General features: G+C 39.7%; 1 protein-coding gene across 7 annotated transcripts in view; it reads right to left on the reverse strand.

The window, feature by feature from the left end:
- vps13b (vacuolar protein sorting 13 homolog B) overlaps window positions 1–17,436 on the reverse strand; it is a 266,755-nt gene that overhangs the window by 230,466 nt on the left and 18,853 nt on the right. For all 7 annotated transcript variants that reach the window (XR_013627420.1, XR_009119933.2, XR_009119934.2 and 4 more), the window contains exons 9-16: window positions 16,737–16,832; window positions 16,224–16,346; window positions 15,283–15,420; window positions 11,526–11,613; window positions 8,598–8,783; window positions 7,195–7,364; window positions 6,209–6,403; window positions 3,694–3,818 (exon numbers count right to left, since the gene is read on the reverse strand). Coding sequence is in view for 4 of the 7 variants with exons in the window: in XM_058053559.2 (XP_057909542.2) it covers window positions 3,694–3,818; window positions 6,209–6,403; window positions 7,195–7,364; window positions 8,598–8,783; window positions 11,526–11,613; window positions 15,283–15,420; window positions 16,224–16,346; window positions 16,737–16,832 (1,121 nt within the window). In the remaining 3 variants the exon portion in view is untranslated. The remainder of the gene's footprint in view (window positions 1–3,693; window positions 3,819–6,208; window positions 6,404–7,194; window positions 7,365–8,597; window positions 8,784–11,525; window positions 11,614–15,282; window positions 15,421–16,223; window positions 16,347–16,736; window positions 16,833–17,436) is intronic.

Below are 17,436 nucleotides of genomic sequence, written 5' to 3' on the forward strand. Positions count from 1 at the left end.
GTAAGAAACAGTAGAATGAAACAGGGCTCCTTGTTTCTCCCTAAAACTCCTTCTCCCTCTCACACACACACACACACCCATCTGGAGCACTCCTAACCCACAACACACACATTCTCTGGAGAGAGCTTCATTACACAGGGATTACTAAAAGAAATGTTTTAATCAAGTTGTGCAGACAGCTGCAGACCGCAAGGCGAAAAAATGGCAATGACGTGGTTCATCAGTCGTTAAAGGAAAACATATCAGGAGGCCTGTGTATGAGAATGTACAATATGTGTGTGTAGCTTCCTGCCTCTAACACGTCCAGCTGTGGAGGACATGTGGTTCATTATTAGTAGATAAGAATTAATCTAACATTTATATTCAAGTTTTAATGACAGCAATTGTAATTGATTTGAGGTAGCAGTTGATACACGAAGACGGTACGTGCACTTTTTTTCGACTTGAAGATTACTACAGTAAGCATGGTTGAATTCTTGGTCATGCATAGATACACATTGCGTTTCCAGTCAGAACAAGATGTGACTTGGAATAACGCCATTACCATGTCACACGCCTCCTTGCTACACCCGGCCAAATAAAAACGTCTTGACACCAGAAATTGGGCGACATACTTTATAGCCTGTATAACACCTGAAATATGATGTTTTAAATTGCTGCCTACAAAAGCCTTGCACTCCTGTGCTTTTGCAGTATGGAGTGGAAAAATATGACATCATATGCAATTGCAGGTCTTTACAACACACCTGTTAATACACAAAGTCCACTTGTTAGGAGATTAATCATGGAGAGAAATGTTTTCTTTCTAAAAAAATATTCAATCATGTTCATGTTTTTTTAAGAACAGAGAATGACCAAAAGTAATATTTGCATTGCCTTCTTCGGCTATACTTGATGTTCGCTGCAAGTACTGTGTATTTTCAGGTCGACAAAATAAAGCTGAGCACAAGTACAAGATTTGAGCATTAATTTGAGGTCGCTTTTTTTTTTTTTTTAAGAAATAAGCCAAAAAATCAGTCCTATCTACAGAGCACTCATTTAAAATGGTAAGCAATCTGTAGTGGGTTGTTGGAATGAACATTGGCTGGAGGTGGCTATGACATCACGCTAATACTATGCAAGAAGAACTGATTGTTCAACCAGATAGCCTCTATAACATTACACTTAACAGGCCAAACTATATCATTTGCCCTGAGCCTCATAATCAAACAAATGTTATTTTCTAATACGTTATCATTATTATTCAAAGTTTACTGGCTAAACATGAATTAGTTCTGTGTGGTATTTATGCCCCTGGTGTGCGCGGAGACACAGACCAGGAGCTGCTCAATTTGGCAAACTATGGAGAGAATAATGAGGCATTACAATCGCACCACAAGGCTCATGGATCTGATGCCTTAAGCAGCCCTCATAAATCACCACATAAGGTAATGTCGAGTTTAGACTACTGGTCCAGATGTAGTCATGGACTTTTCAACTTTGCATAAAGCAACCCTTCAGGTGGTGATAAAAACTACATTTTAAAAATACTCTGTAATAGCGGTATAACAATAATTAGATAAAGTGAAAAGCAACTTTCGCCTCTGTTCAAATGGGCTTTTTGTGGCCAAACAACATGCACCTGTAATGCCACATGGCCTAAGAAATGATCCCCTCCGAAATAGCTGAGCGAGAAATAGGGGCTGCTAAAAGTGCCACATAAAAGCTGACGTGGGTCTGAATTACAGCCTGCCATGCAACCAGCCACACTCGGCTGCTGTGTGGGTTTTGTTGGTAGACCCGGGCTGTTGGCCCCCCGGACCTGGCCTGCCTCCATATGCTGCTGCTTTCAGGTGGCTCTGCAAAAACGGGATATTGCGTGGTGTGAGTGTGAGGTGAGAGGTTCTCATGGGGATATCAATGCAGGTGGTACTTCTAACACCCCTTCTAACATCCGTTAACATTCTCCTATTTTTTATAGCACTTATCTGGGATTAGGGGCTTAACAGCTAGAACAATTGAAACCAAGAGCCGGTGAAATCGGAAGCTTCAAACACCGCAAAGGAACTTTAGATGTGTACCAAAAGCATACACATACTGTATGAGTACGTGGAAAGATATAGGATGAAAAAGTGTCAATCAATAAGAATATCAATGGCCGATGAAATGCAATATCTTTGGTGTTATGGGACCATAACATAACATTTATAAAGCCACAAAAATGTAATAGAAAAACAAACAGCACCACAATGTAAATGTGAGCAAATAAGAAAATAAAAGTGCCTGAGTATCTTCTTATGAGGCAAATGGCAGGTCACTCATCGCTATCATTTGTGCTACCTTGACTGTGACGCCCTGCTGCTTTTTTGCTGTCGCGGGGCATTTTTTTTATCTCTCCTCTTCAAAATGTCCTGCAGGGTGGGCTGACTCGCCTGCGGCTGTATTGCGTCGGTTGTTTATTTTTGAGGTGTCGTATCAGGTTTGTTGTGTTAAATGCAGCCTTTTCCTTTCCACCCCTTGAAATACCAAATTTGCATATTTCACACTTTGATTGCAAGGTTTATGTCATCAGACAAAATGAAAAAAAGACAACAAACTAAACAAAATTTTTAGAAAAATTAAAACTTTAAAACAGTGCTTCTCTAACAGTGGGGTGGGCCCACTGGGGGGGGGGGGGGGGGGGGTGTCACAGTGGCGTGAGAAGCTGGGACTACTGTCAATGTTACTGCACACTAATAACATGTACACATTTATCCTACTCAACTGTGTCAGCTGTAAAACCTAGAAATGTACTTTCAACTAAAACCAGAGTACATGAGAAAACATGATTAAGTGAACAAAAATATGATTAAAGTCGAAGTACAATTTATTAAAATAGCACAAAAGAATGATGTCACCAATAATCAGACAGTCAAAGGCATGCATACTAGAAAGAATAACATAGTACTTTCTCAACTTGTCAAAGAGATGCAAAGGGTAGCATGTCAAGTGTTATTTCTAAGCAGGGCATTGATCTTTGAGGTTTTCTTAAAGAGAAATATCGAACAAAAAAATAACATCCATTTGACATCTGCATCCACTGTTTGATGTAGACATGGAAGAAAAGGCACGCTTTGAGATCAAACAACTATCCGTTTCCATATCAAGACCAAAGATGTAAAACAGTCTTGACGTAGACCTGCTCGTATAGAACTCTGCTCTGGGTTTTCCAGTTGCCTGTGTGACCTGCTCACAAATGCATATGCGACAATTATCCGGAGAAAAGTCAGGAGAACCTGCGATCCTTTGACAGTTTTAAATGCAAATTAAAGGAATTGATTCTTAAGTCAAAACTCCATACAACTCAACTGCCTGGTGTGAGTAGAAAACTCAAAAATTGCATTTTTTGAGTTTTTCCAGTGTTTTTCCTGTGTTTCAGTCTAAACATGTACAACCTCCAAAAGGTGTGAGATGCCCTTCTAACCCGTTCATCTAAGAGGATGGGGCTGCTAACCAACAAGGGGCAGTAGCCTACAACTCTCATAATCCATCAATATTACCTGCACAACCCAAATTGAGAAGACAACTGCAATACACAACTTTTCCCTAAAGTTGTTCTTGTGTCATGGGAGAAAGGAAACTTGAGATGCTTTTCACCCTTCCATTCAGAAAGTAACAGTCACCTGCTGTACAATGAGGATTTTTTTTGTTTCTTTTTTCAATCTTAGCACTCACCAGTATGCAGGCATCTGGATCATCTTCCCATAAAGTGCTGTGCTAAAGGAGGGAATGACTGGGATCAATGGAAGGAATCCCCCCGTACTATCTTGACATGTAAGTCCGGCCTGAAACCCAGACACCTGTAAAGAAGACAAAGATCATGTATGATTTAGCTCATTTAACCATCTACATACTATTCGGTCGGAGACAGAACCGCTCCAGACAGAGCTGGTGTGAGCCTACAAAAGGGAACGTGTGAGCCAGGGGTTACGTTTTTGGCGTCTTTGTCCTTCTTCCCCACTCCGCTTGAAACACTTTAAGTTCAGCATTTAGCACAGGGGTCTCAAACATGCGGCCCACGGGCCAAATGTGGCCCGCAGGACACTAGTTTGAGGCCCCCGCCTTGATATTAATATTAATGCCCGCGCAAGTTTGATATGGATGCTGTATGGTATCATGTACCCAGAAAAAAATTATTACGTTTGATTAATGTTCATGTTGAAGGTTAAATAACTGTTAATAGTTATCCTCCCTATCTGTGCGGAAGTGGTAAGTTTTTGGCTATTTAAGTTTAAAGGAAATAACTTGAAGGCTACAGTTTAGGTTGCTAGCTCTCTAGTTTGCGAGTTAGCATGTGTCTCAAGACCCTGCAGTTGCGCAATATGTTGTAAATAAAAAAAGTATAAATGTGACTATAGTCGTGTTTTGTCATGTCTACAGGGCTCTAATCATGCTTTGTTAATTTTAATCTGAAAAAAATAATTTGTCTACCCACAAACTATATGTGGTTTCTTAAGTTTTTATTATTTGCCGTTTTATTATTATTATATTTATTTATTTATTACTGATTGATTGATTTTCTTTATTCTTGATTTCTTTATTTATTTTTCATCTTATTTTGTGTAGAAAAATAAAAAGTAAGAAATTTGAGAACAGTGGAATGTTTTATCAGAGCTTTTCTTATCGAAAATTGGAACTAAAGCAACTTTTTTTAAATTTTTTGTTTTTAATAAATGCATTTTTTTTTGTTTTTTTTTGGAAAACCTGATGCGGCCCAGTGTCACCCAGACCCGAACTCCAGTGGCCCCCAAATAAATTGAGTTTGAGACCCCTGATTTAGCACTTGTTAGCTCGGTAGCTTGCTATGCAAACAGCAGCCGTCTTTGGTGCCAAACGGCCTGTTTAATTGACTCCTAATTGACCCCTAAGTCATTCCCTATGTACGCCCATTCTGCTGTAATTGGTCACACTCCCAAGCGATCCCGAGGACCTCCAGATACATAGGTCTGCGTTTACTGAGTGCATGCAATCCAAAACATTTGGCTGTATCTTAAAAGCGGACACTTTAAGTCGAGTTCGGCAGCTATCCGGAAGTCCTCCAGAGCACTCTGAAGCATTAATCCAATAAATACAGCTGGATTCGATGCAGGAAGATGTACAGAGCTATCAGTGCTGGTTGTCGCATGTAGCTGCTCTATAGGAGTCCACAACTCAATACGAAGAGCTAAAAAATGAGCATATTCCCCTTTAATATAGCAGCAGTGCAAACTACAAGCACCACGGCACTGTCATTATTGTCATTACAGTATTGTAACTGTTGTGAACATTTACGTCTAAACTCCACAGGGGAAGGTCACAACAGTAATAGCGCCCTTAACCATCCCATCAATGTATTCAGTCTAAATCCCTGAGACTGAGCAGAGCAGGACTGGTACTCATCAGGAAGCTTGCTGTGCTGAAATTTTTATGACCAGGTGGAAAAAGGTCATCAAGGTCAGTAAAAGGTTTTTAGGCTCACAAAGTGCGGCCACAGACACGGCCCATGTTGTGTGAAAACCATTATGTCAACCTGAAATTGTTTTGTGCTGCTGACTGCTCAAATATAGTGGATTTGACCCCTATTGTCACCTTTACACTCCTATTGTTTTTTGTTGACCCCACATTGCGCAGGTTACAGGATCACTGCAAGGATCAGTTAGCCTCTCTGAGGGGGGCCAATTATGCTCATTTTCGGCCCTTTGTGTTGGGTTTTGAACTCCTATAAAAGCAGCTACACACAATAACCCACACCGAAAGCTTTCTAGATCTTGCAGAATCTGCACCTAGTCCAGCCGTATTTCCTTTGATTTCCAAAACAGTGTTTGAATTTACTGCACCCAAGGACTTCGAGACTACTGCCGAAACGTTCTAATTTTGTCTGTATTTGGAGGGCTACTTGAAAAGTCATTAGGAGCTACTGGTAGGAGACTTGACTAAAAATAGGTTATAGTCAGACATTAAACAGCGCTCATTTATAAATTAATAACTTTTTGAAAGGCCGCACTATAGTGAGGGGAGCGATATTCGAACCGTGATAAAGCGAGGGACAACTGTGATACTGTCAAGTTCTTTAGGACTTGCACCAGCCATGACAGCAATCGTTTGTAAATTTATTCTTTTTTTTACTTTTTCAGAGCGAGGAAACAATGATGGTGACAAACCGCGACGGAGCAAGTGACGGCTGTAAATGCAAACATATTGTAATATTTACCTTGAGGTAAAAGTGTGCATAGCAGTGATGTAGGAGGTTGTCAGAAGGTTGGCTGAGAGCACTGACTGTGCTGACCAACTCTGGAGCATACATGGGCACAGAGTGTTCAACATTCATCCGCTCAACCTGGAACTGTGCCGAGGGTAGGGGGCGCACTGGCCGAAAGGCTGACATGTTGACAGGTCCTGGTGGGGCCTAGGAGATTCAAATATATGTGAAATGAAAAAACAAAATCAAACAAATACTGGTAGTATATGGTTTTCTTCAGTTGTCTTAGTGTAACCATTTACTTTTGATTATTAAGCGTGTGATATAGAATCTCACATTCTTAAAATAACATTTTATCATTTTATGTAAACTGCTTAGAAAGTTGTGGTGCTAGTGTGACGGTGCTGTGTAAAAAAGCTCAAGATATACAATATGCGCCAGAGGATAAAGGAATCCGTATTACAGTATATTTGCTTTTGAAATGATTAGATTAAGTGGCCCACTAACTCAGCTGAGACCCATTTGATGACAGTATGAATAGTACAGTGATTATGTATTAAATTTGCAAGCAGCGTGATCACATCTGTGCAATCACACTCCTGAAGTGAGGTGGGTAATGCAGTCGAGTAGGGAAACACAATAAAATATATTGTTGTTTTTTTTGTTTTTCCATTGACATTTTTAAGTAAAATTTTACAGATTTCAAAATATAAAATTTTAATCCATTTATCATTTTTTTACTGCAATGAGGGTAGCCAGAGCCGATTTTAGCTGTCCTTCCAATATTTTCTGGGTCAGACATCAAAACTTGATTATTAATGGATAATTTGGTAGCCTACCAAAATTATTGAGAGGTCAAGAAGTAAACCTTTAATCAAATAATCAGCTATCTTATTCTGCAGAGCCAACCCTTTTGACGAAGAAGATGGCAAAAAAGCACAAAAAAAACACAAATGACAGATTTATTGCAAAAGTGGTGTCTATAGTTTTGCACTGACCTTGCGTCCAAAGATGACAGGCATTAGTGTGTGAAGAAAGTTGAATTCAGCCATAGAGACAGTGACAGAGACTTGGAGCAGTGTGAGACAAGTGAGCCTGGTGGGGATAAATTCTTCCAATCTTGCTATTTCTTCTGGAGTCACTGAACAACGACTCTCCTCGGCCATTTCTGCGTGGACATTAACAATAATTAATGACACGGATGTTTGTTTGCTTTGGACCAATAATTTACTGCATAGGCTATCGTAAGAAGTAATGGTAAAAATGTGTGGATGTGAGCGAGACCTACAAACGTTCGGTTCGGAGAGACCAGATTATGTGCTATTGGGGCATACACCCAAGGAAAATCCATTCATCAACAATTCTGTACTTGGTTGTTGAGGCTTCCATTCAAATCTTGTGTGCACATTTTCAAATCTTAACAGATTTATTAGATGTGAGAGACCCCAAACATGACAACATAAACTAGGGCTGGTCAATATGACCCAAATATCAAATCCTAATACTTTGGGATACGCCCATTACATTACTAATATTTATGATATTTGATCAAGCAGAAATTTTCCCTGCTAAACAAACTTGCAGGGAGAACTTTTAATAATACTTTTTCATGCCAATTTAAAAACCTCACTCATTAGCGTCTTCTGTCATTTCTGTCAAGTAGACAAAATGAGAGATATCAAAATCAAACAATGCTGTTGCTATAATCATTGCTATCTATTCTATTGAATATACACAGTGACTGATATGCTGGCCAATCAGGGTGGAGGAAGGCGGGACTTAATTGGAGAGTGGCGGCATGCATACTGAGGGTGCCCTGCCCCAGTGTGCGTGTATAATGTTTGCTCAGCCTTTGCAAATAGAGGAGGAGCTAAGATGCTAATTTCAAGATAATGATGATCAAGGAGGAAGAGCGGTATCAATACTTTTCAGCAGTTAAGACATGATTATTGATACATGATATTACTATGGAAAGTATTTGGATTTTTCCTAAGAACGTGTATTAAAAAAAAAAGTTCATTTTATATTCTTATACAGGTATTCTAGTCAATATGGTAGTAAAACCTACGAAAGTTAACATGAGTTTTCGCTTGAGCTAAAAAGTTTGTGGTCATCTTTTATCGTTATGGGGGTATTCTGGTTAACATTTCACTGTAATGAGTTTTTCCTTGAAATATTACATACGGACAAACATTCCATTTCATTCTTTCAAAGCATCTCAGGAATGAAGTCATGACAGACAGTTATGCAGGGATGACGACGATAGAGGTGTTTGACTAAACCTCCCTTATGCAGTCCAGAAGCTCATGACTTTCATGTCCAACTCCATGGTGAAAGATGGGTTGTGCAAGGAAATAATGTGAAGATGTTGAGAATGAATGATGAGTAAACAAGTTCTTACCTTGCTGTGGCTTACAATAAGGCTCGTACTCATGGTCCATGGCACAAGTGATCATTTTGATAATGCGATGCACGGCGCTGCTGTGCAACTTGATATCTAAAGGTCCCACGACGAGTCTCTTGATAGACGTTTCTTGAACAGTAGGCACTACGTCTTCCATAATCCCTGGAGACAAGTCCTGGAAATCTACAATGAGAAACATGCATTAAGCATCATTTACAGATACACCGATGATTAGTTCCATATACCAGGGGTCCCCAACCGTCGGGCCGGGGACCGGTGCCGGTTCGTGGCGCATTTGCTACCGGGCCGCACGACTCACTGTCTCCCATCACACCTAGATGGGACCATCTCCTCTCAACGAAACAAGCTCAGGCCTTGCACTGATTCAGCAGGTGAGTAAAAAAAAAAAAAAAAAATCATACTGGTCCGTGGTGCAAAAATGGTTGGGGACCCCTGCCATATACTGTTATTGTGCCAATTGTGCCATTGTACACAGCAAGGTCAATAAAGGCAGATTTAGATGATTTTGGTGTGGAAGAACCTCACAGAGTCCTGACCTCCGAATACTCATGAATACTTACTTTTCTCCTATAGCGCATAAAAGGGGACCAACTTAACATCATTTCTTCTATTTTCATGTTATGTACTGTAAGTGTAATACCAGATACTACAAGTTTTGTCTATATCGTGTACTGTATATACAGTATAAGACTATTAAAATTGCACCGATGTGAACCCAGCCGCCCATTCTTACTTCTGTCCCAGTATTCCCAACATTCCTATCAATGCAATAAAAATATTTAAATGTCACTTAATCAAGTAAAATGGCCTCCAGTCATCTGTTAGGGGAAAACCGAATGACAATATTGAGTGGCAAGGATTTGATCCAGCCAAAAAGAATCAGCACACACAGCACTAAACTTTTCAATGATGAGTATAACAAATGTCCACCCCTCTCACACAGCTGTCCCTTCGGTCTTTGCAGGCCTCTGTTCCAGAGTTCCACTTAAAAGACTCCAGCAAGTCCCCAGCAATAAAAAGGGAGAAATTAAAAAAGAAGTGGGTGGATGAATGGCAGAGAGAGAGAGAGAGAGGAGGACAAAGGGTCAAAACTTTCTTTATTCTCATTACATTCCACTACGGCACAAAACATTTTTAGTTCAGAAGTTAGAAGTATAAGCAAAAAAAAAAAAAAACTGTCTGGTGGAGATTCGTGCAAAGCCACTTATTCCCTTTCTCGGATCGATTTAGAAGAATTAGGACTAAACTAATCAACCGTATGACTGCATTTTGAATAGTCAGTGACATGATGGGAAAGCAGACTATATAGTAAGGATTTAGACTTTCTAAAAAGGTCTCCAAAGGTTAAAACGAGTTACTCGAATGTGAAGTCAGTGGTAAGTGTGACCCGAGTCGGCTAATGTTTCAGTTGACTCAGAGTCTGTAAGTCCTGTGGCGATAGAGACTAATTTGTTTGGTTGACACTGGATCAGGTCTATGTGCGGGAAGGAGGGAAACACTGACAGAAGAGAAGCATTCCATTTGACAGGAGTAACCGCAACCATCCCACACTTATCCTACTGTAACATACAACTTGGACAGCTGAGGACAAGATTATCAATGTTTTTTTTCTGATTTTCAATCATCTAAAATGATCTATTGAAACAAAAAATATTACTAATGCTTTTGCTTGTTTACAATTTATTCATGCATTCTGATTAAACTATCACCACAGGCTTTTTAAAGACAAAAATACATACATTTTGGACATATTTTATTTCACATTTTTACTAATTTCTACAGGTTTTAATTGCTCTGTTTGGACAGTCAAAAAGTGTTGTGTCCATAATATTTGCAAGTGAGCAACCCAATCATACAGAAGGTGGCGAATAGTGCGCCATAAGCCTCCACAAACTGCACAATGAACTACAATAATTAGCTAAAAATAGATTCAATTATCTGGTGCGACCGCAATTTGCTCGAAATAGCACACACGCCAATCCAACGCATCCTATGGTCAGCGGGTGGCATGTCCAGTGAGAATGTTGCCCATGTTTTCGGCTTCCTGGAAATTTGTACAAATGTTTACTTGCAACATGGGGCCATGCATTATCATTTTACCACATGAGGTAACGGCCATGCATGAATGGCGTCAAGATATCGCTCTGAAATTAAAATGCCATCAATAAAATGCACATGCTTGTTGTCTAGACCATAAATCCACCACCACCATGTACCACTCAATCCACAACACAAGCTGTAGATATTTGAATTCAGCTTATTAAAATGGTGTTTAAATGGTATTAAAAAGTGTTTTTGTTGACTAAATATATCTGATCATATATGTGACTTATTCTCATTATTATACATCATATTGGCTAGAAAAAAAGACCACACACTGAGAGTAAATCCCCAGCAACCCCATAGTATTAGGTTCAACAGAACAATTCTGTAGGTTGAATGTCATAAAGAATGAAGCCCAATTAGGCAATCGCACCCTATCCACTTTATCAAGGGCTTACAGGTAGAGAGACCGGGGAGGAACGGTGTTTCAACAAGCATCAAGGAGAAAGAAACTCAAATATGTGTCAGCAGACTAAACACTTCTGACAGTTGCCCTCCAGGTAAGTTGGGGTGAGAGAGAGGACAGGAAGGGTCAAGGACCAGGTGGTTGCGAGTCAAACAAGACAATCGCTTTATTCAAGTCTCTGGGGTTCTTGTTTGACAGAGAAGAGGGAAAGGGAGAAGAAGAAAGATGACGAAAGAAAGAGAATGAGAGGGAAAGCACAACACAGATAGGAAAAAAGGAAGGACAAGCTGGAGCAAAAAGGGAACATGACAACTATAAAGGAAGACAGAGAAGAAGTGGAAAGGTTTGAAAGGTGAGCAAACAAGCTCTGTGAGGAGGAATGACGAAGACAATACCTTTGCCGCTGCTGTTCTCCATTGTGTAGAGGTAATCCAAGTAAAAAGCACCGAAGCGCTGCATGCCTGCTATCTCTGTGTAGGTCTCCTGTCAAACAAAAGAGGAGTTGGGTAAACATGGCGGTGGGGGAACAAACAAGCAACCTTCAAGACTGCAGTGACTGGGGTCATGATGGATTCGACGAAGAGGGGTTAAATCGAAGATAAAAAGGGTTATTGAGAGCTCATCTGGTAACCTTTAATGATAGCAGGGAAAATAATTACCGTACTTTTTTTCATAGGTTGGCGGTTCCTGCGACTTATACTCCAGAGCGACTTATAAATGAAAAAACTGTTTGTTACATAAAAACTGTACACCTTTATTGTTTATGTTTATTTTTGCATAGCTGAATAACCATTGTGTTAGCATATCTTACACCCTATCTATTGGTAATGGTTTTATTTAATTTGAACATGCATCAAATTAGAATTGAGTGCATCACATAATCAGTTCACAGTTCCACATGTCCAAAAGGAGTAGGAAGAAGCAAAGCTTATTAAATCCTACCCCTCCATCTGGTACTTTTACAATTAGTAACTGTTACATTTGTTCACTTCCTGCTTTCCTAATATAGTTTTTTTTTTTTTTTGTCATGTACCGAAGTACGAGGTGATATTCTTTTATTAATGTTAGAACTTGCCTTCCAAGAGGACGTAATGTCTGTTTTGGTCAAGTAGATTGTAAAATAAATGACCTGCAAAAAATGCGACTTATGTATGTTTTTTTTTTCTACCTAATTATGCATTTCTGGCCTTGTGCGACTTATAGTCCAGAAAGTACGGTACTTTACCTCCTGCTGATTTTGTAAGTTCCCCAACTTACACAACCATGAGCAGTCCATAATAATTACTGTACTTTTTTTTGTTCCCTGCCGAGCAGCAACAATTATGGTGACCACAAACCAAATATGTGCCTATAGAGCACACAAATTAGCCCTATCCCTTCAGCAAGAAACCACTATTGACTCAATAATTGTCAAATGGAAGACATGCAGGGTAAAAAAGTCAGTCGCCCTTGCTCTGGAGCTCCATGCAAGCTCTCACCTTGTTGATTAAGGATAATCCTGACAAAAGTGAGGGATCAGCCCAGAATTACATGGGAGGAGCTGGTTAATGTTCAAGGGAGCTGGGGCCGCAGTTACCAAGAAAAACATTAGTAACACACTTTGCTGTAATGGATTGAGATCCTGAAAGCACATGTACCGGCCTATCGGAAGTATGCCAGTGAACACGTGAATGATTCAAAGAAAGCTTGGGAGAATGTGATGTGGTCAGCTTAAACCAAAATTGAGCTCCTTGGCAGCAACTTGACTCCACGTGTTTGGAGGCGGAGAGCGGTCGAATATGACCCCGACATTACCACCCCTACTGTCAAACAGTAGCAGCAGAAACACTCGAGACGGGTTGGGGATGGGTCTTGCAGCATGACAATGACCAAAACTTATGGTCAATGCAAAAAAAGGAGTGGCTGGAGAAGCAGCACATTATCTGTGAGTGGCACTTTTTGCCAGTCTCTGGACCTTAATCTGTTGAGGAATCTGACACTTTGTATTGCCGAGTGACAGCCTCAATACCTTTATGATTGTGAGAGTATCTCAAAAATTAATCCTGCAATGTGTGCAAACCTGACGACCAATGTCTGGCCACTGCGCTTTCCAAGAATGATGTGGCAAAGTAGCCTACTTAGCCATGTCTGCTTGCTTTATCAAAACACTCATTTGTTGCTAATTTGCTGCTAAAAATCCAGCATTTGTCTCAGAATCAGACATTCGGTACGAGGTAAATTTTTTAAACAAAAATAAATAAATAAAAAACTTAAACCATATTATGGAAAGCAGGAAGTGAACAAATGTAACAGTTACTGATTGTCAAAGTACCAGATGGAGGGATAGGATTTAATAAGTTTTGCTTCTTCCTACTCCTTTTGGACATGTGGAACTGTGAACTGATTATGTGATGCATTCAATTGTAATCTGATGCATGTTCAAATGAAATAAAACCATTACCATTGCTTTCACGATTTTTTTCACAATAGCCACGTTTACATGAGGAGATTTTCCTCTTTCCGAATGACGTACCAGAAAACAGTGTATACATGAAAAGGAATATTCCAATCGCCTGACTACATGCTCCGCTATAATCAAACGGAATAGTCAATGGGGCATGCGCAGTAAAACGTAAACAACATCACGTGATTCATCGAAGTTGGCGGACGAGAGTGTGATTACCACGGTTGTTGGGACAGTTGCTACGCTTTTTTTAAAGCAGCAACTTGAACGTTCAGTTCTTTTAAAGTTTGTATCAAAAACAAACTTTCCGCTGTAGTCCAGTGATGACTGCTCGCCGCCATTTTCAAAACCTGAGACGCGTCTGCGTGTTACGTTACAGCTGAGCATGCGCTGAAAGAACGCACCGTGACAACTTTCCGATTGAGCAGGTAGATACCTCAATCGGATTGGGGAAAGGAATATTCCACTCCCGTGAATCAGATTATATATTCACTTGGATTGGCACTTTTCTTTCGGAATGAGGTGTATACAAAGGTTAGATTATTTCCGTTTGAGCAAATAACCCGACTGGAATTGGACTATTTGGGTCCATAGACATCTTGAACCAAGGTGACGCTGCAAGGGCTAACCTTAAAATGTATCATTTACAAATTCAAAAGAAACAAGCACAAAAGAAAAAGGTTAAGATGCAACCAAAATATATTTCTGTATGTGTATTAGTTACACACCGTTAAATCATTAACCACACAATTAAAGAGTATGAAAGAAGGGAGAGACCCAGAACACACCAAAGCAGAGGCACATACGCTTAACCTAACCAACAAGCTCGGGCTCTCCAAACAGAGATTTCAATGGGGTCTTATCAGAAAAGCAGGTTAATAAGTAATATTTATAAGGGGACTGCTAATAGCTCTGGCATGCGTTTGGATCAAAGCCATTGGCTGATTTCAAAACCGCTAATGAATTAACACGAAAACCTTTGACTCTTGAGACTTTCAAGCCTGAATAGATGGATGAATGGATGTCCAAACAAACGCTTCACTGATGGTCATGAGCATTTGTGAGCAAAGTCAACACTCGAGCTCTGATGGTAGATGAGGGGATCTTAGCCATGTCAGGCATAATCTCTGGTGTGGTAGCCAACTAGTTCAATAGCTGGAAAATTCCTCTATTGGAGCTAGCAGCTGGGTGACTAAACTTAGGAGTGCGGATTTTAAAGTGAATTAAAACATAATTATTATACTGATTTGTTTAGATGAGAGGTTACTGAAATACAACTTAAAAAGAGTATAAAAACATATGTACTTAGTACCTCTGAATATAGTAACAGTTGTCATTGCCTCGTAAAAAAGCTTCGTGTAATTACAATGTATCACTGGCGTGGTTCAAATATTATAATGGCAAAGTGGTAATTAAAAGGTGTAGCATTTTCATATGACTGATTCCTTTCATCCTATTGGGATGGTCCGCTCTGGAACTTTTTTTTCTTGCATTCTGTATGTTTGTTTGGATTTAAAAAATCAGATATTTCCTGTCAAACTTACTTGAAACATCTGCAAAGATTTCTCGTTAACCAACGAACAACAACAATGAACACAAACAGTGCACTGAATCTTGGGAACACGGCTTTGCTGCTAAATTCAGTAATACATTAATCAACTCAGTGTTGTATTACTTTTGAAGATGGGAACGTCATGAAATTTGGAGACCTTGTGAGTAACAGTATCCAGGATGAACTCAGCCCGGACACCATTGTTCTCTGGACTGCGGTAGTCAAACAGAGAGTTTGTAAGGTAGGTCATTCCTTTGCTGCTTAGGGTGTCCCCGCAGCTGAAGAACACTGCATCCTGTAAGAACACAGAGATAAGGCAGAATGGATGTAAGCCACTGAGAAAACAATCTTTACTCTATATCCCTGTCCAGATATATCTGAAATTATTTTTCTATTGCACTATAACGAGTATGTTCTAATTCTTGTGTTCAGTTCCATTACTGTATTGTCCTATGATGTGAGTTAAGAATTATTTATTCATATTTATTCGATATTAGGTGGGATACACCTTGGACTGGTTGTCAGCCAATCAAGACACATGCATTTTTTTTTTTTTAATGTAGGGTGAAAACAGTTTAAACCCTAAACCTTCCAGCTCTCCTGACTGTGTGGCCGACACGCTAACCATTAAGCCACTGTGTGACCCCACTTAGAGTAATTAGCTAGAAGATTCGACAAGAACGGAACTCATAAATAATAACGACTATTGACATTGATTGACAAATCTGTTGGCGATAGTACGAACGCAAATTTAACATTGGGAAAGACGGAGCAGGACATTGTGCAGACTGTGGATTATAATAAAGCAGTAGCCAGAAAGGGACGGGACATGATCTTCCGTTAGCATGGCTGTTAATTTTGTCATTTCGAGCTGTGCATCCTCAAATTAATAACATACTTGTGATGCTTTGCAAGAATGAACCAATTGGCAAATCTTCTCAACTAAAGAGTGAGCAGTAGTAGTCAACAATACCCATAGTCGTAGTTAGCTCAAATTCTAGTGTCTTACTTCAGTTAACCATTTGGATAGATTCTATGGTTCCAACTTTGCAGAAAATTTGGAGGAATGCCCAGAGGAAGTTTTACACTTGTCTTTACCTCTTCTGTGCGGTTTGTGTTTTCTTCAAAATCCTGTACTCCCATGATGCCTTTCAGGCAGAGAGCCCGGCAGCCCACAAAGCCAATCTGACAGTCAAAGAAGGGCTCTCCCATCATCAGCACCTACGAAAAAACAGAACAAAAAAGTTAAACCAAATACCAAATGCTGCAATACATCATGAAACCAACTCCACTTAACAAAAAAAGCATGTGCGGTTCATATGCGTTTTTTTTAACTTGAAATGCATCACTCGTTGCATTTCAAAAGATTTCAAGATTTAAAAAAAATAATGATTTTGAATAAAATGTTCTTATACATGCAGGTCATTTGTTCCCATTGCAATTGTACTTAGAAAACATTTCACCTCTCATAGACTAAGTGGCATCATTAATTTTCTTTATGTTAGCCCAACACAAAACCTCACTAAGAGGACTATGATATTGAAAAAAATCAATGTCTGACCACACAATAACGTGACGTGTAAAAAGTGAGAATAAATCCAAATGCCTTACCTCAATTGTGATTCCCTCTTGTTCCAGGCACAAGACCTCTCTGGACTTGACTTTCTGAGGGCTGTAGTAGCTCGTCTCTGCGTGGGACTCTGTCAGCTGAAATATTAGCGAAAAGTGTTGCATCAAAATGTCACATTTCTCTCAAAAAAGCAAGTTTGACAGCAGTAAATCAAGGGAATCACATATTCAGACAGCTATCCATCAAATTACGAGGAAATTCTTAGAAAAAATGAACTTTTGCTGCACGCTTTTTTATTGTCATTTAGCATTATATGCTGAAAAATGACAAAGAAAAAATCAATGTCCAATTCTAGAATACTACCTAAAAAGTGAATAGGCTAAGTGGAGTATTTTTCTTTAAAAAAGCTATTGGAAAGATAAAACATGGTCACTGTAATACTGTATCATGGTGACAACAGGAATAGAAAACCTAAACCAGTGGTCACCAACCTCTTAAGAGTCCGAGATCCCTAGTCTCAGCTGTGAACCATGGCAAGATGCCTTGTACCTAAATGTTCATCATTTTGCTTAATTTAGCAATGCGAGACAAGCCGGTGTGTGCTGGTACTTCTGGCTAGGTTTTGAGGAGTGGGTTCAGGACTGAGGCTTGTGTGCCTGGATGGAGCTTGGCGAGGCGTACGGGTACGTTCAGTGGTCAAATTGCGTGCCTGATCCCTCTGACGACTATGAGAACACTAAA

This window comes from Doryrhamphus excisus, linkage group LG5, assembly GCF_037039965.1.
Source record: "Doryrhamphus excisus strain RoL-2023G ecotype Guam linkage group LG5, RoL_Dexc_Guam_v1.1, whole genome shotgun sequence".
NCBI lineage: Eukaryota > Metazoa > Chordata > Actinopteri > Syngnathiformes > Syngnathidae > Doryrhamphus > Doryrhamphus excisus.